The sequence below is a fragment of the Anolis sagrei genome, chromosome 2 (genome assembly GCF_037176765.1).
Source record: "Anolis sagrei isolate rAnoSag1 chromosome 2, rAnoSag1.mat, whole genome shotgun sequence".
Lineage (NCBI taxonomy): Eukaryota > Metazoa > Chordata > Lepidosauria > Squamata > Dactyloidae > Anolis > Anolis sagrei.
The window spans coordinates 13,796,938-13,819,538 of record NC_090022.1 but is presented as its reverse complement, the minus strand read 5'-3'; the positions used below and the strand labels follow the sequence as shown (position 1 = coordinate 13,819,538).

General features: G+C 44.7%; 1 protein-coding gene across 4 annotated transcripts; it reads right to left on the bottom strand.

The window, feature by feature from the left end:
* Positions 1-664: 664 nt before the first annotated feature.
* On the bottom strand, positions 665-16,657 carry LOC132765938 (zinc finger protein 397-like). Of its 4 annotated transcripts, none has more exons than XM_067465196.1 (7): positions 16,457-16,657; positions 13,547-14,500; positions 13,059-13,179; positions 12,627-12,709; positions 10,664-10,790; positions 9,981-10,115; positions 665-2,501 (listed from the first exon to the last, which is right to left on the bottom strand). In XM_067465196.1, the coding sequence occupies exons 2-7, from the start codon at positions 14,282-14,284 to the stop codon at positions 1,360-1,362; spliced, it is 2,346 nt and encodes a 781-aa protein (XP_067321297.1). In that variant the 5' UTR covers positions 14,285-14,500; positions 16,457-16,657; the 3' UTR covers positions 665-1,359. The 4 variants fall into 4 exon arrangements, with proteins under 4 accessions (XP_067321297.1, XP_067321300.1, XP_067321298.1 ...); XM_067465197.1 differs by lacking the exon at positions 665-2,501 and adding an exon at positions 3,730-4,714; XM_067465198.1 differs by lacking the exon at positions 665-2,501 and adding an exon at positions 7,330-8,428.
* Positions 16,658-22,601: the final 5,944 nt, after the last annotated feature.

Here is a 22,601-nt window from a genome sequence, read left to right as displayed (position 1 = left end):
ATGGAACTGTAGAGGAGAGTCTACTGAACAAACCAGTACCTGCTGCCTGCCATCTGTTGAGGAGTTATGAAGGTGGAGGCATTACTTTTCATTCAACCCTTGTAGCTCGTTTGTTTTTCTTAAAGCTTTACAACACAAATTTACATAGCTGTTTTCTGAAAACAGAGAGAACCTGTATCTGACTCTATGACTTGTTCTGACTACAGTAGAGACATTGTATCAATTGGACTTACCTCATATGTGTTGACATCATAAATAACAAATTAAATCAGTGGTTCCCAACCTGTGGGTCCCCAGATGTTTTGGCTTTCAACTCCCAGAAATCCTAACAGTTGGTAAACCGGTTGGGATTTCTGGGACCTGTAAGCCAAAACACCTGGGGAACCACAGGTTGAAAATCACTGAATTAAATGATTCTATTCTAGGAATGAGGATTAAAGGCATGTTGACCCATCGCTCCTTAATAAATACCAGCCAAATATTACAATGAGCATGCCAAATCTGCAGTCTCATGATCTGTGGACAGAATACACCGCATATTCAAATGTATACAGAATTGTACATGTCAATGACAGGCTTGCCATTGGGAAACTTCAGCCTTCTAGGTGTTTTGGACTTCAACTCCCACAATTCCTGGCCTCAGGCCCTTTTCTTTTTCCCCTCAGCTGCTTAAGCGGAAAAGGAGAAGAAAAGGAAGGGGCCTGAAGCCAGGAATTGTGGGAGTTGAAGTCCAAAATGTTACAGTAAGTTGCAAAAGGATCAACATCAAGTGTGTGTGTTAAAGAAAACCTTATACTGTTAATCATTATGTGCAGCTACTAATCTAGGTCAGCTAGTAAATTTGAGCCACACCTGTTGGGGTGTAACTGTATGTGTTTTAGAATACAGTTCAGCTTTTGCTCTGAGCTCACAGCATTCTGCTTAACCATTTGCGCTGCTCATTTGAAGGAAGATGAAGAAGTTGTTGTGTCTTTTGCATTGGACCAGACTAAATTCCGCTTAAGCGTAACACAAAACACCTGGAGGACCGAAGTTTGCCCATGCCTGTAGAAATAATGGTTTGACACCACTTAAATGGCCACAACTTAATGTCATGGAATCCTGGGATTTGCAGTTTGGTGAAGAACCAACGTTCTTTGGCAGAGGAAGCTAAAGTCCTTGCAAAACTACAACTTTCAGGATTCCATAGCACTGAGTCATGTCAGTTGATGTGGTATCAAACTACACCAAATATACAGTGTAGATGCACCTTCTGTCACCACAATAATTTTTGGTAGAGACTTGAGCATGGATATTTTTTGGTATCTGTGGCAGGGCATGGGTGGGCGGGTCTGGAGTCCTGTGGATACTGAGAATGTATCAGTGTGGAGAAGGGGTGCTCTGAATCTTAATTAGTCTACCTTTCTGATTTAAACTCTTCCCACATTTATACGATTTCTGTCCCTTGTGGGTTTCCAGATGTTTGAGCAATATGTCTCTCCGAGAAAATTCTCTGCCACATTCGGGGCATTTCAGGGGCCATTCCGCATTGTGGGTCCTTTGGTGTCCTACCAAGTGTTCTCTCTGCCGGAAACATTTGCCACACTGACGGCACTCGTATGGCTTCTCTCCTGTGTGGATCCTCTCGTGTTTCTTCAAATGTTCTCTCCGGCTAAACTTCTTACCGCACTCAGGGCAGTCGTAGGGTCTCTCTCCGGTATGAATTCTCTGGTGGTTCTTCAAATGGTCCCGGTGGGTGAAGCATTTCCCGCACTGAGAGCATTTGTGCGGTTTCACTCCGGTATGAATCCTCTCGTGCTTCTTCAGGTGGTTTCTCTGGCTGAAGCACTTCCCACACTGGCCACATTTATGCGGCTTCACCCCGCTATGATTTTTCTGGTGCCTGATTAACCTTTCTAGCAACATGAAGCTTTTCCCGCAAGAAGAGCACTTGTACGGTCTCCCTTCCAAAGGAACCTCATGGTTTGTCATGAACGCCGATAAATAATTTAAGTTTTTATCACACTCGGCATAAGCATAGGGATTCCTCCCTGAAAGGTTACTTGAACATCCCATTAAATTCCCCTTCTTCCTGCAATCAGAGACTTCGTTTTCCTTCTCTCCCACTTTCAGTCCCTGATGTTTATCAAAGCATGATCCTTCCGGGAAATGTTTCACTACTATGGGAAATGGATAGGAATCCACTCTGGTATGCATTGTATCTTCTGATCTGTAGCTGTGTCCTGCATCATCCTGCGAAAAAGAGGGCATTTTTTCTGCTCCATGAATGGTGGGCATCTGAATAACTCCACCTAGAAGACCTTTCGAGAGTGCAGTACCTTCATTCTCTCTGTGTATGGTTTTAACCCGTTGTTGCCCTTCAGGCTCCCATTGCTGTCCGGGAATTTCGTCAACCACAAGGTTCCCGTTGCCTCCTTGGGCACGCGGTTTCCATATTTCCTCAGGCCTCATCTCTTCCTGCCGAACAGTCTCTATCTTGAATGGATTTCTCTTCTTTTCACCTATGGAGACACAAAGAAACATTTTTCCCATGCTCAGGTCCCTGAACACTTTGCCAAACCCTTGGCCTTCCCACCTTCTTTACTAGGAGTAAACTGGTTCAGTGTACATCACACAAACCAAGCCCACATATATATATATATTTGCTAAATAGGTATAATTTAGTCTTCTGTTGCTATTCACAATAAAGTTGGAAGAGACTCCAATGCCACCCCATGCAATCCTCTGCCATGCAGGGATACCCAATCAAAGCACTCCTGACACATGGCCATCCATCAGTCCATAATGCAGTGTATGCTTTGACTTTGTCATACCAAAGACAGCTATGCCAACCAAATATTGAAATTTGAGCACTCATGATAGATAGTCAAAGGGATAGTCTGTTTGAAAATGTCCTGTGAAGACTTTACCAGGCTCCCATGTAGATAGTTCTGACTCTAAAAGTGTTTTTCCTAATGTTTGGGAAGAATCTTTGTTCCTGCAGTTTGAATCAATTGCATCTAGTTTCTAGAGTAGCAGCAAACATGCCCGAACCTTGCTCATTGTGACATCCTTTCAAATATTTAAAGTTAACTGGAATGTCCACTTCTTAAGCTCTACTTTTCTAAACACACCCAAATAATAATAATAGCTGACATTTTTTTTTTGTCGTGTCAGGAGTGACTTCTGGTGTGAGAGAATTGGCCGTCTGCAAGGACGTTGCCCAGGGGACGCCTGGATGATTTTGATGTTTTTATCATGACATGTTTTTAGCTGACATGATATGAGGATTTAAAGATTGAACTGCAAAGACTCTGGCACAAGCCAGTATAGGTGGTCCCAGTGGTGATCGGCACACTGGGTGCAGTGCCTAAAGACCTTGGCCTGCACTTAAACACAATCGGCGCTGACAAAATTACCATCTGCCAGCTGCAAAAGGTCAACTTACTGGGATCCGCACACATTATTTGCCGATACATCGCACAGTCCTAGACACTTGGGAAGCGCTGAACAGACTGCGCTCTGGCACCACGAGATGCAGAGCCAACCTTAAGAAATGGGGCCATAAAGTGGAGTCCACGACATGCAAGTGTGGAGAAGAGCAAACCACTGACCACTTACTGCAATGCAACCTGAGCCCTGCCACATGCACAATGGAGGACCTTCTTATAGCAACACCAGAGGCACTCCAAGTGGCCAGATACTGGTCAAAGGACATTTAACAGAATGCCAAGTTTGAAAGCTGTGTCGTTTTTATTATTTTTTTTTAATACAATACAACTGTTTTGTTCACTCCTGACAAGATAAATAAATAAATAGTGCACGTTTCAGACCACAGTTCTTTCCACTAACAGAAGACAGAGACCTTATGAAGGTCATATGAGTTCTCTGGTGTCTCTTCAACAGATGTCGCCAAGGGAGGCCTCTTCCACATTAGAAGAACAATAGGGTTTCTTTCTGGTGTGAATTCTGCGGTGGACAATCAAATGTGAGCCCTGTCGGAAGCATTTCCCACATTGAGAACATTCATAAGGTTTCTCTCCAGTGTGAATTCTTTGATGGCTCTTCAAGCTGCCTTTCAGAGTGAAACACTTGCCACACTGAAAACATTTATAGGGTTTCTCTCCAGTATGAAGTATTTGGTGCGTCTTTAAGCTAGAACACTGAGTGAAGCACTTGCCACACTGAGAGCAGTTATAGGGTTTCACCCCAGTATGGCTTATCTGGTGTCTCACCAGCTTACCTTTCCGGCTGAAACATTTCTCGCACTGAGAACATTGGTATGGCTTTTGTCCAGTGTGACTTATCTGGTGGCTTGCCAGGTGTGCTCTAAATTTGAAACCATTCTCACAAGTAGCACATTTATGGAGTTTCCTTTCTGTAGGAACATTTTGGGATCTCTGTAATGACTGTCCGTGGCTCTTGCTTCTTTCTCCATCTTCAGGACAATTGGTTTCTTTCTTTCTTGGGTTTAGATCAGAAAACGCATCTAACACATTGTGGTATTTTCTCCTATACTTGGAGAACAAGGCATTCCCCATGTTATCAGTACCTATAAGGCTTTTGGTGTGTTTCCTTTCTGTCTCCTCTAACATCTTTGACTCCTGACCTCTGAGCTGATATCTCATCTTATGGATGTTGGATGCCATAGGCAAACTCCACTGAGATGCTTCTGCTGGTGGTGACTCTACCTGCTGAGGTATCTTCATCTGCTTCCAACACCCTATATCGTCACCTGAAGAGAGAGAAAGAGGACATTTGTCTCTTTTCTGACCACCGCTTTCCTAATTTGAACCACCTGGACTTCTCTCCTGTCATCTCTTGCTCTTCATCTGATTCAAAATGTCTTTCCTCAGCTTGGATCACTTAGGTGTATGTATATATGTATGTATATTGATACGTCAATCTCACTTTACATTTGAGCTGTCTACATTAAACCTGGGATTAGGAAATGAAAGGCAAATGTTACTGATTTATACAAAAGTTGCTCCAACTAATCATCTGGAAAATTACTTGGGACACTGAAGACACAGCCCTCCCTTTCCATTCCCTTCCATGTCATCTCTCAATTGGAACACCTCAGCAAGCAAGAGTCCAAAAGTGGCAGGCTCAAACCCAGAACCTCAACCGATGGCTGATTCTAAATGAGAGACTCCCCCTGGGCACACAGAAAACTGGGCGATTTGGAAGGCGCTGAACAGACTGCGCTCTGGCACCACAAGATGCAGAGCCAACCTTCAGAAATGGGGTTACAAAGTGGACTCCTCGACATGCGAGTGCGGAGAGGAGCAAACCACTGACCACCTGCTGCAATGCAACCTGAGCCCTGCCACATGCACGATGGAGGACCTCCTTGCAGCAACACCAGAAGCACTCCAAGTGGCCAGATACTGGTCAAAGGACATTTAATCAACTACCAAACTCACAAATTTTGTATTTTGTCTGTTTGTTTGCTTTGTTCTGTTAGAAATGTAATATAATTTGACTGGTTGCCCTGACACGACAAATAAATAAATAAATCTCTCAGTTAAAAGGGCACAATATTGTGCTTCAAAGGACAAAAGACTTCAATACCATCCAAAGCTGCCCTCAATAATATTACTCGCAAAAATCCAGCAACAACAACAATGGTTTAATCCAATAGAGATCTGCACATAAGCAAGTCTGACAAAAGTCTGAATGCACATTCAGTCCCATGACATATGTTTAATGTTCCTGGTCAAAGCCAGTCTCCTCTTTATTAACACGATGAAAATGGCACATTTCAACATTCTCAATGGCTCGAAAGTTGAGTCCCTGTAATGGCATATAACAAATCCAGTACTATAAGAAATGCATACCGACTACCTTGGAATTCAAGGGCCAGAGAATTCTAGGGCCAGAGAAGCAGATTGCGAAAAGGGAAGAACGGCCTGCCTCAAGGAAGCATGCTTGCTCCATCAATGTTCAACATTTACACAAATGATCAGCCACTGCCAGAAGGGACAGAAAGTTTCATCTATGCTGACGATCGTGCCATCAACGCCCAAGCAGGGAGCTTTGAGATGGTTGAACAGAAGCTCTCTGAAGCTTTAGGTGCTCTTACTGCCTATTACGGGAGAAACTAGCTGATTCCTAATCCATCTAAAATGCAGACACGCGCTTATCACCTTAAGAACAGACAAGCATCTTGAGCTCTGAGGATTACCTGTGAAGGAATCCCATTGGAGCATTGCAACACACCCAAATACCTGGGAGTTACCCTGGACCATGCTCTGAAGCACTGCTTGAATATCAAGCAAAAAGTGGGCACTATAAGTAATATCATGTGAAAGCTGACTGGCACGACCTGGGGATCATGACCAGACATAGTGAAAACATCTGCCCTTGCACTTTGCTACTCTGCTGCTGAATACACATGCCCTATATGGAATACATCACACCACATTAAAAACAGTGGATGTGGCTCTTAATGAGATATGCCGCATTGTCACGGGATGTCTACACCCCACACCACTGGAGAAATTACACTGTTTAACCGGTATTGCACCACCCGACATCTACCGGGAAGCAGCAGCCAATAATACTAGGACATATCTTGCCTGAAGCCATGGTGGATACCAAATGAGAGACTCTCCCCTGGGCACACAGAAGACTGGGCGACTTGGAAAGCGCTGAACAGACTGCGCTCTGGCACCACGAGATGCAGAGCCAACCTTAAGAAATGGGGCCACAAAATGGAGTCCCTGACATGGGAAAAGAGCAAACCACAGACCACATATTACAATGCAGTCACATGCACATGAACAGTGGAGGACCTTCTTACAGCAACACCAGAGGCACTTCTAGTGGCCAGCTTCTGGTCAAAGGACATTTAGTATAATGTCAAGTTTTTTAAAACTTTGTGTTTTTAAACACATTACAACTGTACCCTTGGTTTGCTTCTGCTAAGATAAATAAATACTGGCTACCTTGCTGCTTCTCAAGGATCTTTTACTTGGGTGATAAAAATAGCATCTGTAATAACAGAATATTACAGTGACAGTACTCTTCAAACACCGCTCAACCCTTGAAAAAATCTGCTGAAAAAAGGATCAAAAATATTAATGATTAGCCATCCCCTGCCACGCATTGCTGTGGCCCTGTCTGTGTATATAAGTTGTGTGTATATGTGTGTTTGCATGCGATTTGGGCATGTGTTGTAATGTATTTTTTAATTTTTAGCTTTTTAAGTCTCTTCTCCTGTGTTTTTCTATGTTTTTATGAGTGGTCACTCGGTGGCCTGATAGGTGTATTGTGTCCAAATCTGGTGTCAATTCGTCCAGTGATTTTTGAGTTATGTTAATCCCACAAACGAACATTACATTTTTATTTATATAGATTTTCAACACTGGCCAAACACATTTCACAATGACCTGAAGGCATACACCTGAGCAGGCGCACAACCAGGTGAAATGGTGCCAACAAACCAGTAAAGTGGACCCTGCAATCAACAGGACAAATGCTGAAGAGCAAGGAGAATGATTTTCATCTATAGCAGGGTGGCAAATCAGGAAAAATGTCTAACTTAAACTCCTCACAAACTTGGTCCTTTTATAAAATCTCCATCTTGAGTTCTCAGATACGCAATCAGTTTTGCTTTACTCTCCAGCGTGGCTCTTCTGATGACGGGTCAAATGTTCTTTCTGTCTAAAACACTTTCCACACCAAGGGCATCCGTATGGTTTTTCACCAGTATGAATCCTCTGGTGTCTCATAAAGTTCCCGCTGCGGTTAAAACTCTTCCCACACTCAGGACATTTGTACAGTTTCTCTCCAGTATGGATTCTCTGATGGATGATTAATCCCGCTCTAAAAGTAAAGCTTTTCCCGCACAGAGTGCATATGCACAACTCTCTCCTTGAATCACTCTTCCGATACTTTTTCAAAGTTTGTTTGTGTCTAAAGCTTCTCCAATCTGCCAGACACTCATAAGGTTTCTTTCCTGGGTGGATATTCTGAACAGAAATATTTATTTGATGGGGACTTTCCCCACGTGCGGAAATGACTTGCTGGTTCTCTCCTTTAAAGGTTTCCTGAGGCTGACTGAGAAACGATTTCGTCAAGATATCTTCCCCCGACATGGGGCATCCTATAGGGCTTCCCACCAGACCTGTGACCCCAAGATCAGACTTGTAGCAGGATTTTCTTCCACTCTTGGGAAGCAAGGCCTTTCCTCCTTCTACGGGCACTTGGGAGGTTTCATCAGCAGAACATTTAAGACTTCGAGTCAGCCCACTGGGTTCTTTGTGTTTCTCATCTGGCGGTTTTCTCTCCTGTAGTCTCTCAGACCCATATCTGGGGTCATGGATTTTGGGTGTCATGGGGACACTCTGATGAAAAGTTTCTGCCCGCACCTTGTGCCTTTCCTTAAGCAAAGATTCCCCTGGATCAGAGGCCCCTGCCTGGATCCAACATCTCTTTTCATCACCTAAAGAGACACAGAGAGTAATTTTGTCCAAGTCCTCGTCACCTTTCTCAGTTTCCTTCTACTTCTCATTACTGATACTTCTATCCCTTTCGTGACACTTCAGGACGTCTCTCTCTTTAAAATATTATTATTCCTATTCTAACCTAGTAAGTCCTCTCTTTACATCCACAGTTGTATTTTTCATTTTGCTTTGAGAGAATGTGTTTTTCTGTTTTTGTTTCAGCCGCTAAAAAGAAGAAAATTAAAGAGAGCAAACTTGGCTTCCTTCACCGGTGGCTATTCAGTGGGTTTTGTTGGACACCATTATTCTACAATCAGGACATTCAAACATTATTTTCCCCTCTTTGATTTTTAAAAGAATTTTTCACTCACATGCTCTGAGTATTTATCGGGTTCATCTTCAAAACAACCTTAAAAAATGGGGCTACAAAGTGGACTCCACGACATGCGAGTGTGGAGAAGAGCAAACTACAGACCACCTGCTGCAGTGCAACCCGGGCCCTGTCACATGCACAATGGAGGACCTCCTTGCAGCAACACTAGAGGCACTCCAAGTCGCCAGCTACTGGTCAAAGGACATTTAATCAACTACCAAGCTTGCAAACTTTGTGTTTTGTTTGTTTGTTAAAAAATGCAATACAACTGTTAGGTTTGCTCCTGAACATGATCAATAAATAAATACATCTTCAAAACAATGTCTCTAATAGGTTAAAGAATTTGGTTTTCTGCATGAGCCAACAATGTGATGCTGCAGCTAAAAAAGCTAGTGGGATTTTGGCCTGCATCAATAGGAGTCTAGTGTCTAGATCCAGGGAAGTCAAGCTATCCCTCTATTTTGCCTTGGTTAGACCACACCTGGAATACTGTGTCCAATTCTGGGCACCACAACTGAAGAGAGATGTTCATGAGCTGTGTCCAGAAGAGGGCAACTAAAATGATCAAAGGTCTGGAGAACAAGCTCCATGAGGAGCGGCTTAAAGAGCTGGATATGTTTAACCTGCAGAAGAGAAGGTCCTCTACAGGGGTGAGAAAAGCGGTATATCAATACTGTAAATAAATAAATAAATAAGGTTGAGAGGAGACACGATGAGAGCCATGTATAAATATGTGAGGGGAAGTCATAGGGAGGATGAGAACGTTTGTGTTCTGCTGCCCTGGAGACTAGGACGTGTAGCAATGGCTTCAAACTACAGGAAAGGAGATTCCACCTGAACATTAGGAAGAACTTTCTGACTGTGAGAGCATGGAACGCTCTGCCCCGAAGTGTGGTGGAGGCTCCTCCTATGCAGGTTTTGAAACAGAGGCTGGATGGCCATCTGTCAGGGGTGCTCTGAACACGATTTTTCTGCCTCTTGGCAGGGGGTTGGACTGGATGGCCCATGAGATCTCTTCCAACTCTTCTATGATTTTTGACCACAAATAGGGAAAGAGAGCTTTCTCCAAATTATTGCCCCTTGGTTTTGTTTAACCTTTTCCTACCACAAGAAATGCCTAACCTTCCTGACTCCTTTGGAGTTCACAGAAACCCCTTCCTCTCCCCCCTTGGACTCACTTCTTTGTCCACACGTCTCCGTCGTCAATGATCCGCTTCCTTGAGTTATGAGTGGCACTGCCCCGGGCCTCTCCTCCAGCTCATCCTCTCCATGGTGAGATGCCTCCACTTTGAGCGAAGTTGCCTTCCCCTCACCTGAAGACAAAGAGAGAGGAATTCTGTCCATGCTCAGAAGGCCTTTGTCCTGAACTGCCTCCCGCACCTTTTCCCAACCCTGGCTTCCCCTTCTGCCCCTGTGAGAAGTCAGCTACACCCATTTCATTCTTCTGTTTCATGATTATGTCTACTGCGTACATGAGACTACAGCTTATAACTATGCCTGCATCTCACAAGTTGGTATATACTAAAAGAGGAATGCCAAAGTTCTGTACAAGAAATATAAAGGAATTTCATCTTTACATTTGTGTCTCATGTTCATGACACCTCATAATGTACATACATGCAAGTACAGCCAATCCTCCATGTTCACTGGGGGTTAGGGGCTCAGAGAACCCTTTTAAGGAATCTCTAGTTCCTTCAGCACAACTCTATGGTCAAAGTCGGTTGATACTGGTCACAGACTTGTACTGGGGGATCTAGAGATTTCTATGGGGAACATTATAATTAAATTCACACATAATAAAATCTGCAAATGTGGAGGCCTTGCAGTATATATACAGTAGTTGAACCAGTCTTGCCCTTACCAAATAGATGGACATTTTGGCCATCCTCCTGCAGGACTTGCCAGAAGATGGTCTGTTGGCCCGGTTGGGACAGCGTCCGCTCAACCGTGTGCAAAGAGGCACCTATGTCTCTGTGATCCAGCAGACCCTGGAAATGCAAGACATGATAATAATAATGTTGCAGGTTCAAATCCAGGGAGCGGCTTCCACTGTCAGCCCCAGCTTCTGCCAACTTAGGAGTTCGAAAACATGCAAATGTGAGTAGATCAATAGGAACTGCTCCAGCACGAAGGTCATGCTGGCCACGTGACCTTGAAGGTGTCTACGAACAACGCCGGCTCTTCGGCTTAGAAATGGAGATGAGCACCAACCCTCAGAGTCGGACACAACTGGACTTAATGTCAGGATATAATCATAACAACAACAACAACAACAACAACTTTATTTGTATCCTGCCACTATCTCCCTAAAGGGACTTGGGGCAGCTCACAAAAGCACTCAACAGTAGATAGCACACAGAATACAGTAGGCACATGAACATATAAAACAAAACAATAAAAATTTTATACATAAAGTTTATATACAACAAGCTATAAAACACTTACTGATTTAGAATGTCTTCAGAAAAATGCAACTAGTTGCAGACATAAACTAATTGTATACAATGCCCATCAAAACAACAGTCAGTCCCCTCCTGCATGCACAATAACACTGACATAGAGACCGATCTCCTTGTTGTGACGCTGCATTAACTCTACAGTGTAGATTCATCCTCAAATGGGCTAATGTTCCTCTTACATATTCTATTCTACTTTATTTATTTATTTATTTATTTATTTATAAATAAATAAATAAATAAATAAATAAATGGGGCTCGGAGCAGCTTACAAGAACAGGCTAAAATCTAACACAATTTAAAAACAATTTAAAAACAATTTAAAACAACAATGTCAGAGATCAAAGGCCTGTCAAAACAGATATGTCTTACATGCCCTGCGGAAAGGTGATAGGCCCCGCAAGGCACGGACTTCAGGTGGCAGAGTATTCCAGAGTGATGGTGCCACTGCTGTATTTGTTGTAATTCAGCCTGTGATTGCTTCTGATGTCAATGAGGATGATGTTTTTCCGGGCCTGAGTCAAGTCTTGCTGAGAGGCCTGAAGTTGCTCATGAACAGAGTGGAATTGCTAAATTCTCCTGTAGATTCCCAAGGTCACATTCCTGGGAAACGCCTACAGCACTCTTTCTCTGAGAAACTGTCTTCTGTGAATGATATGTCAGGCGCAGAATGTAATGGGTTTGAAGATAGTAAACAAGACTTGAAAACTAAGTGGAAGTTCTCAAGATTGGTGGAAGTCAGACCATCTGGTAGAAAAGAGATATAAGAAATCCTTATCTGGTTGTAAGGGTAAATGAAATGCTTTCCTTTCGTTTCATGGGACAGGAAAAGCTTTATATGATACCAGGAAAGAATTCCATCTCTGTCTTGTCAACGCTGGAATTTCATGACGGTCTTGCTTCCAAGTGATTTTCTAGTTTCATGTTTCAAGTTTTGCCAGCTTCCTGTCCTGGGCATTGGATCTCCATGCTGCCTTGTTCCTTTGGGTTTTGCATCTTTGGATCTTGTGTTTTTAACCTTTGTACCCTGAAGTTCATGGACTATCTGTTCGCTTTGGAAAATACCATTTTGGACTATACTGTTTCATTTTTATTGCTTTGCTTACATATATTCTTCAATAAACGGCTTGCTAATTTTAATATACTGGTGTGGTTTTAAGGACAGAGATGTTCCTGCTCTGGGATACAACACTATCTAGACCAGGCATGGGCAAACGTACTAACATGGGGGCCACATGGCAGGCCAGAGGGGGGAGGGCTTGTAGTCTATATGACTCCTAGATGATCCTTTGTTGTTATTATTAGATAATATTATTGTTATTGCAGAGTCATACTTTGATTTGGGCAGAACTAAATAAGATTACATACCTCATCCAGCCCAGCTTCTGTCTTAACTTGTCCTTCAGCAGGAAACACTGAAATGGAAGGACTTGGGCCTTTGATTCCACCACCTGCAAAGAATAAATGGGAGTTTTGTTTTTTAGAAGGTAGACGGGTTGGATAGAGTCAAAGGCAGAAGCTGGGCAAGCGCAACCTTCCCTCCTCCCAATTTATTCAAAAAATACTGTTTACAAAAAGAAATTGCTCGAACACCTTTTCACCCCATGGGCCATGTTTGTGGTTTTTCAAGGTCTTCAGCCTTCTCTGCCAAAGAGAGCTGATGCCTCCCTGAGTTACAGCTCTCATGATCGCAAAGTACTGAGCCATATCACTTAAAGGAATGTCAGACTACATGAATTCTACAGCATAGGTGTAGCCTACGTATGGCACATTCATTCTCAGAGACCCGTGAAGCCTTACCTAGCAAAGGGATCTCGACATCCTTCACTGGCTTGGCTTCTTCATAAATCTGTCCCTGAGTAGCATCTGGCAACTTCCCTTCTGCCTCCAGGGAACCAACACACACATCCTGCGACAGTCCCTGAGAAACAGGAAGGGAGATTTTGGAAAGAGAGGGAAGGAAAAAGAATGTTCTCAGGCTAGTGAAATGGTTCTCAACCTGTGGGTCCCCAGGTGTTTTGACCTATAATTCCCAGAAACAGTTTACCAACTGTTTACCAGGCCAAAACATCTGGGGAACCACAGGTTGAGAACCACTGGGCTAGTGTGTTTGTTTGAGATTAAGTGTTGTTAGACATACATAATAAAATAAAAAGTTGGAAGAGCCCACAAGGGTCATCTAGTCCACTGCTTCTTATGCAGTGCATATATCATGCAAGAAAATACAATCAAAGCACTCCCAACAGATGGCCACCCAGCCTCTGCTTCAATAGTCCTTGGAGCCTCACCTGCCACTTGGCTGAACTGGCCTCTTGCTGTCTCTTGAGGAGGAAGTCCTCTGCCAGGGCCACAGCCTGGGAACAGGTCTCCGGCCCTGCGCCTCGGACCCATCCTTGCAGGTCTTGGGGAAGACTGGCCAGGAACTGCTCCAGAACCAGCAACTCCAGGATCTGCTCCTTGCTGCGTCTCTCCGGCTTCAGCCACCGACTGCAAAGCTCCTGCACTTGGCTGTAAACCCTTCGCGGATCCTCCACCTCTTGGCAGCAGAACTGCCGAAAATGCTGGCGCTGCAGCTCCGCTCTCAGGGTCTCCGCTCTCAAGATGGCCACCTTCACTTTCCCATAATCCTCCCTGTCTCCGGCTTCCAGGCTCTGAAAGGCCTGCTCTGCTTCTCCACTCAATGCAGGCAATAGTCGGGCCGCCCACTCTTCCTTCGGCCACCGACAGGCTTTGGCCACTTGCTCGAAGGAGGCCAGGAAGGCCTTGGCCTCGTCCCATGGCATTTCCTCTGCCGGCGGAAGGCTTCCCCATGCCAAGGAAGGTGACTGGACGGTCTTCAGGAACTCCTGCCATTGGGCTTCCCAGTGCTGCTGCATCCTTTGACCTGGAAAGTCCTTGCCTTCTTCCGGCGCTTTCCACGTTGGCCCTTTGGTCACATATTGGGACTGAACTCTGCTTCCAGCTTTCCCTCCTTCTCTTGGAGTTCCTTGTTCCAGCTGCAGACTTGCATGATTCGGCTCCTCCATCCCCTTCCTCTCTTCAATCCCAACTTTGGTTCACGGATGAAAAGAGTCACTAGTGTTGCTTCCAGGCAAATACCTTGAACATACGAGTCAACCGACCTTGCTTTGAATGTGCAGGAGCAAAGGGCTGCCGTTCTTCCCTTGTCCAATGGAACAACTCAATAAAGGCAATCCCAGCAGCATGGAGACATATCCCTGACCTGAATAGGGAGTTTCTTCCTGAATTAGAAAGAATAAAATGCAGATGGGGAAACAGAACAAAAATTCAGTTTGGAAGGAATCTATCTATCTATCTATCTATCTATCTATCTCTAAATACTCTGTTCATGTTGAGTGATATTATAACTCAAAATCTGCTAGACAAATTGCTGCCAAATTTGGCCACAAGACACCTACTAACTCAAGAAGTGCCTATCATTCAAAAAATGATTTTGTCATTTGGAAGTTATAGTTGCTTGGATTTATAGTTCACCTACAATCAAAGAGCATTCAGAACGCTACCAACAATGGAACTGAACCAAACTTAGCACACAGAACTCCCATGACCAACAGAAAATACTGGAAGGGTTTGGTGGGCATTGACCTTGAGTTTGGGAGTTGTAGTTCACCTACATCCAGAGAGCACTGTGGACTCAAACGAAGAAGGATATAGACCAAACTTGGCACAAATACTCCATATGCCCAAATATGAACACAGATGAAGTTTGGGGGAAATAGACCTTGACATTTGGGATTTATCATTCACCTACAATCAAATAGCATTCTAAGCCCCACCAATGATAGAATTGAGCCAAACGTCCCACACAGAACCCCAGTGACCAACAGAAAATGGTGGTCTTTGGTGATCCTTCTGACACCTCATGACACCCCCTCCCCCCCCCCACAGGGGTCTCAACCCCCAGATTGAGAAATGCTGCCTTAAGGTCATACAGTCCAACTCCCTTCACCAGGGCAAGAAAACATAATCAAAGCCCACATGTATATAAACCCAATTTTTCTAGTTTCCAACAGGTCTCACAACCTCTGAGGATGCTTGCCACAGATGCAGGCGAAACATCAGGAGAGAATGCTTCTAGAACATGGCCATACAGCCCGAAAAACCTACAACAACCCAGTGATTCTGGCCATGAAAGCCTTTGACAATACATTCAACACTTTCTCATTATGTTATTTTTCAGATAACCAGACTGGGCCACAGCAACGCATGGCAGGGGACGGCTAGTACGATTAATTTACAAAGACACAGCAAATGTTATTGTTAGAATATAATGAAAAGGGGCATAGAATTGAAACCTTTTGTACAAATCTATGGAAAAAAGATATAAATCTACACAATATATTGTCGAAGGCTTTCATGGCCAGAATCACTAGGTTCTTGTAGGTTTTTTCGGGCTATAGAGGCATTTCTCCTGACGTTTCGCCTGCATCTATGGCAAGCATCTTCAGAGGTAGTGAGGTCTGTTGGAGTTAGGAAAATGGGTTTATATATCTGTGGAATGACTGGGGTGGGGCAAAGGGCTCTTCTCTGCTGAAGCTAGGTGTGAATGTTTCAGCTGACCACCTCCATTAGCATTTGAAGGCCTGGCTGAGCCTGGGAAAATGTTCTGTTGAGAGGTGTTAAGATGTGCCTGGTTGTTTCCTCTCTAAAATTGCAACAGCAAAATAGCAGAGAGGAAACAACCAGGCACATCTTAACACCTCTCAACAGAAGATTTTCCCAGGCTCAGCCAGGCCTTCAAATGCTAATGAAGGTGGTCAGCTGAAACATTCACACCTAGCTTCAGCAGAGAAGAGCTCTTTGTCCCACCTCAGCCATTCCACAGATATATAAACCCATTTTCCTATTTCCAACAGACCTCACTACCTCTGAAGATGCTTGCCATAGATGCAGGCGAAACGTCAGGAGAGAATGCCTCTAGAACATGGCCCTATTGCCCGAAAAAACCTACAAGAACCTAATCTACACAATAGCTTCCTCTAAAGCAGTGGCTCTCCAGATGTTTTGGCCTTCAACTCCCAGAAATCCTAACAGTTGGTAAACTAGCTGGGATTTCTGGGAGTTGTAGGCCCAAGCACCTGTGGAACCACAGGTTGAGAGCCACTGCCCCACAATACTCAAGAGGAAGCCAGGAAAAGGCCATTTCCCCCTCTCCCACCAAGGTTGTTTTGCCCCACCTGCAGCGCCCTGGCTCCAGGTGTGGGGGCCTTGGGAGTTCTAGTTTCCCAAGGCCTTGGGCCTCCACTGCCGAAGAGGGCCAGCTGCAACCCCAAAGGCCTCCCTCTCCTGCCTCCGCCTCGCCCAGAAGGAAGGAAGGAAGGAAGCCTCCCACCGCCCAGCTGAGAAACAAGAAGGAAGGAACTCTGCCAGAAGGAAAGGCAAGGCAGGAAGGAGGAGGAAGTTGGCCAGGGCGTTGCTGCCCCTGGTGGCCGCCTGGGGCATTGCAGGCCCCTCTCTTCCAGAGGGAGGGAGGGGGAAAGAGGTCCTGGCCACAACCCGCCTGAGCCTCTCCCTCATCCTGCCCCCCAGCTACTCCCCCCAGGGACATACAATGCTTCTTATTCCAAAAGTGAAGCCCTGTCTATTCACATGGAGGAGTCCCAAAAGGCCATTGTCTTGGTCCAAACAAGCTGCCAAAGTGCAAAGTGTACCAGGGGCCAGGGTTCTGATTGGCTGCTGAGGGGTATTTTTTCAGTAAGGTCCATTTTGTTGTAGACACTAGTAGTTCGCACGCGTACCGCAACGAACGCATGCGTCGTGTACCGGCATGCCTCGGGAACAACTGTGCTCAGTTTCCGCTCTGTAGCTAACCTGTATGGTTCTGTTCTGTGCTTTAAAAATGTTTAAGACTATCAACTTGGAGGGGACGTGGTTTTAAAAAGGGAATTTTCATATATTTCCCCAATGCCCATATGTCATGATTTACTGCCATATTGGCCTATTTCTGCAGTAGGCCTTTGTTCACAGAAAATGCTGATTGTTTGAGAAATCAGTGCTCCAAAGAAGAAGTTACTATTCAAGGGTAACAACATATCTGGACAAAACCAGCTAGCTGTTTGCTAGATAGAACCCCCAAGTTTCCCAGTCGCTCTGAAGCCATGTTTGCAACAGACTAACAGATAAGATACAGTCATGGTCAGAGAACAATGGACTATAGTTATGTTATAGTTGTGCCATTGTTAGGATCCCTCGTGTGCTATAATGTCAATCAAAATCATAAACAACTAATGAACAACTGCATAGCTAGCTTAGACCAATGAAATGATTTGTCTTTGGGAACCAATGAGATGATTGATTTCTATGTACCAATCAAACTGTTTTAATGAAAGTCATAAATAATTAATGCAACCAACTTTAGGTTGAACAAACCCCTTTATTGCATTTCTATATGCATGTTTGTCACTATTGCTTCAGCTGCGCAATAAATAGCATTTTGCAGTTTTAAAGATTCAACTTTTGTGGTGTCCTTCCTCGCCCTCCTTGGGAAGGGGCAATCTGCTCTTGGATTTTGGATTTGTGGATTATCTTTTTGGTTTTTGCCCCTACAAACTCACCCGCCGCATGTGAGGTTCGCTCAGTGATACGGTTTTTGTCAGCAAGGAACCTGCCTGCTGCAGAAATTCATCGACAGATTTGTGAAGGCAAAAGGAAGAGGGGTCGACCAAGGGCAAGATGGATGGATGGCATCCTTGAAGTGACTGGACTGACCTTGAAGGAGCTGGGGGTGGTGACGGCCGACAGGGAGCTCTGGCGTGGGCTGGTCCATGAGGTCACGAAGAGTCGGAGACGACTGAACGAATGAACAACAACATGGTGATACTGTTATGAGTGAAAGCAAAGTGCGTAAGTGGGTACGACAATTTAAAGATGACTGTGACAACGTCCATGATGACGACCGCTCCGGTCGCCCTTCTTTGATTACAGATGATTTGATTTGATCACACACTCAAATAATATGTATTATGATGTTTTATTGATTTTATGTGATATTATGGTTGGAAACCAGTCTGAGTCCCTCAAGAGAGGTGAGAAGGTCGGTATACAAAACTTTTAAATAATTAAATAAGTAAATAAATCTTTGGTTTTTGTGGTCCCCTGTTCAGAGTTTCAGGACCCAACAGGAGCACAGTTCCTAAACTTTAGGTGTTCAGAAACAATGTTGTAAAGCACTGATCTCGACATGTCAGGAAATTCGTTTGAGAGACCTGTTATTCTCACGAATCCTCCCTTCAACTGAAGCCACCAAATCGTCTGTAATCAAAGAAGGGCGACCGGAGCGGTCCTCATCATGGACATTGTCATGGCCATCTTTGAATTGTCGTACCCACTTACGCACTTTGCTTTCACTCATAAGAGTATCACTGTACACTTCACAAATCTGTCGATCAATTTCTGCAGCAGGCAGGTTCCTTGCTGACAAAAACCATATAATTGAGCGAACCTCACATGCGGCGCGTGAGTTGATAGTCTTAAACATTTTTAAAGCACAGAACAGAACCGAACAGGTTAGCTACAGAGCGGAAACTGAGCACAGTTGTTCCCAAGGCATGCCAGTACATGACGCACGCGCTCGTTGCAGTATGCGCGCAAACTACTAGTGTCTACAACAAAATGGACCTTACTTAGAAAATACCCCTCGTATTATGATCCACACAGTCAAAGGCTTTAGAATAGTCAATAAAACAGAAATAGTTTTTTCTGAAACTCCCCGCCTTTCTCCAAAGGGTCTGAAGCTGTCAGGAATTGTGGAAATTGAAGCCCAAAACACCCAGACAGCCCAAATTTGCCCATGCCAGGGGCCAGGGTTCTGATTGGCTGCTGTCTCTGGCTAGCTGCTGAGGCCAACGGTTCCAACTGCCACTCTGCCAGTGGTTCTCACTTTGGACATTAAAAATATTGCTGGCTGCCAACTGTCTTAAGGACTGATCGTTTTAAGGCATGAGGCATATTTCAAAAACTATTTTAAAAGGCTATTTTATTGCACTGTTCCCTGCCTGTATTCAAAGAGACTGATGTATACCTTGTTACCCTGCTTGAACCTTTGAACCAAAGTAAAGATACTGTTATTTGTTTTACAAGCCCGTTGTTTATTCGTTCAGTTGCTTCCTGTCCTGAGTGCCCTCCAAAAACAGCCTTTAGACCAGGGGTCCTCGTACTTTTTAAACAGAGGGCCAGGTCACAGTCCCTTAAAATGTTGGAGGGCCGGATTATAATTTGAAAAAAAAAACCTGAATGAATTCCCATGCACACTGCACACTTATTTGTAGTGCAAAATACACTTTAAAACAATACAATAGTTAAAATGAAGAACAATTTTAACAAATATATACTTATTAGTGTTTCAATGGGAAGTGTGGGCCTGCTTTTGACTGATGAGATAGGATTGTTGTTGCTGTTGTTGTTGTGTGCTTTCAAGTTGTTTCAGACTTAGGTTGGCCCTGAGCGAGGGCCGGGTAAATGACCTTGGAGGACCGTATTCTGCCCCCGGGCCTTAGTTTGAGGACCCCTGCTTTAGACAATGTTGAAAATAAAAGAACTTCAGCAGACACAAAGGATAAGCAAATGCAATTGAAAAGTGCAAAAGAAAACAAGGAAGTCTTAATCCAGACACAAATTAAAGTCTCTTACAAAGTCCCACAAGAAACACCAGTCTTCCATCAGACAGCGGGCAATGAACTAAGTCTTTAGCAGCAGACACAAAGCAGATTCCATTGGAGTGAAAGCATCAGTATCAGGGTTGTTGTTACCAGTGAAAGCTGACTGCTCCTGCCTCTGATTTATAGCCCTGAATTCCCCACGTAGGAGGTGCTAGGGCATCTCCCAATTAGCTCAGCGTTTTTAGCAGTTATCCTAGCTGAATGCCATCTGTGCTCTGTCTCTTTTCGTCTCTCTAGAAATGTGGGCACTTTCAAACTATCATCATCTGATTCTTCTTCTCCCTCCAATTCCTGATCACTTCCCTGCTTACTTCCTCTTCCGAAGATGAGGAATCCCTAACACTTCCGACTCTTCGTAGCCTCATGGACCAGCCCATGCCAGAGCTGCCTGTTGGCTGTCACCACCCCCAGTTCCTTCAGAGTCAAGCCAATCACTTCAAGAATACCATCCCTCCATCGTGCCCTTGGTGGGCCCCTCTTCCTTTTTCCTTCTATTTTCCCCAGCATTATTGTCTTCTTATTATGTGGCCAAAGTACTTAATCTTTGCCTCTAATATCCTTCCCTCCAATGAGCAGTCGGGCTTTATTTCCTGAAGTATGGACTGGCTGGATCTTCTGGCGGTCCAAGGCACTCTCAGAATTTTCCTCCAGCACCACAGTTCAAAAGCGTCTCTATTCCTTTGCTCAGCCTTCCTTATGGTCAGCTTTCACATCCATAGGTGACTACGGGGAATACCATTGCTTTGACTAGGCGGATCCTCGTTGCCAGTGTGATGTCTTTACTCTTCACTATTTTATCGAGATTGGTCATTGCTCTCCTCCCAAGAAGTAAACGTCTTCTGATTTCCTGGCTGCAATCTGCGTCTGCAGTTATCTTTGCACCTAGAAATACAAACCCTGTCACTGCCTACATGTTTTCTCCCTCTGTTTGCCAGTTATCAATCAGTCCGGTTGCCATAATCTTGGTTTTTTTTGATGTTTAAGTGCAACTCAGCTTTTGCGCTTTCTTTTTTCACCTTGATTAGAAGGCTCCTCAGCTCCTCCTCGTTTTCGGCCATCAAAGTGGTATCATCTGCATATCTAAGGTTGTTAAGGTTTCATTTCAGTGCTGGTGGTCTTTGCTTCTTCCAGCACGCTGACTTTTTTCCGCTTGTCTTCCCATGAGATTTGCAGGATTTTTCGGAGGCAGTGCTGATGGAATTGTTCCAGAAGTTGCATGTGACGTTTGTAGACAGTCCATGTCTCGCAGGCATATAGTAGAGTTGGGAGCACAATTGTTTTATAAACAAGCCCCTTGGTATCCCTACGGATGTCCTGGTCCTCAAACACTCTCACAGAGCTCAGGCGGTGTTGTATTTCAGTGTCAATGTTGACACTGAAATACAATGTTCAGTGTCAATGCTCTCTACATGGGGTTGCCTCTGAAGACTGCTCGGAAGCTGCAGCTAGTCCAACGCTCAGCAGCCAGACTACTAATGGGTGCTGGGTACAGGGAGCACACCACTCTGCTGTTACACCAGCTCCACTGGCTGCCAATTAGCTTCCGAGCACAATTCAAAGTGCTGGTATTAACTTATAAAGCCCTAAACGACCCCGGCCCTGTTTACCTCTCCGAACGTATTCTCCCCTATGAACCATCAAGATTATTAAGATCGTCTAGAGAGGCTCTGCTCTCGGTCCCACCGGCCTCGCAAGCGTGTCTGGTGGGGACGAGGGACAGGGCCTTCTCGGTGGTGGCCCCTCGACTCTGGAACTCTCTCCCACTGGGGATCAGAACTGCCCCTTCTATCCTGACATTCAGGAAACAGCTGAAGACGTGGTTATGGAGACAGGCATTCGACGAGTGGGCCAGATATGGATGGAGGATGAAGAACAATGAGTTTAGTGTGACGACTGACCATTGTAGTTCTTGAATGTAATTGCTGTTTTAATGTTTTATTGTAAAATGAATTATTATGTTTTTATTAACTGTATGTGATATTATGGTTGGAAACCGGTCTGAGTCCCTCAAGAGAGGTGAGAAGGTCGGTATATAAAACTTTTAAATAAATAAATTTTGTGGAGAGCTGGCTGCCAAGGTAGCGGAAGATAGCTAGATAGCTAGATAGCTAAATAGCTAGCTAGATAGATAGATAGATAGCTAGATAGATAGATAGATAGTGCGCCAGCTGCGCCCGTATCTTGGGAAGTCTGACTTGGCCACGGTAGTCCACACTCTGGTTACATCCCGTTTAGACTACTGCAACGCTCTCTACGTGGGGTTGCCTTTGAAGACAGCTCGGAAGCTCCAACTAGTCCAACGCTCGGCAGCCATGATTTTAACAGGAGCGGAGCGCAGGGAGCATACAACCCCCCTGTTGCGCCAACTCCACTGGCTACCGATCTGCTACCGGGCTGAATTCAAAGTGCTGGCGTTGGCCTTTAAAGCCCTAAACGGTTCCGGCCCAAGCTACCTATCTGACCGCATCTCTGCCTATGAACCCACCAGGAGTTTGAGATCTTCCGGGGAGACCCTGCTCTCGATCCCGCCTGCTTCTTAAGCTCGGCTGGCAGGGACGAGAGATAGGACCTTCTCGGTGGTGGCTCCTCGGCTGTGGAACGCCCTTCCTACGGACATTAGACTAGCACCATCTCTAATGGTATTCCGCAAAAAAGTGAAGACCTG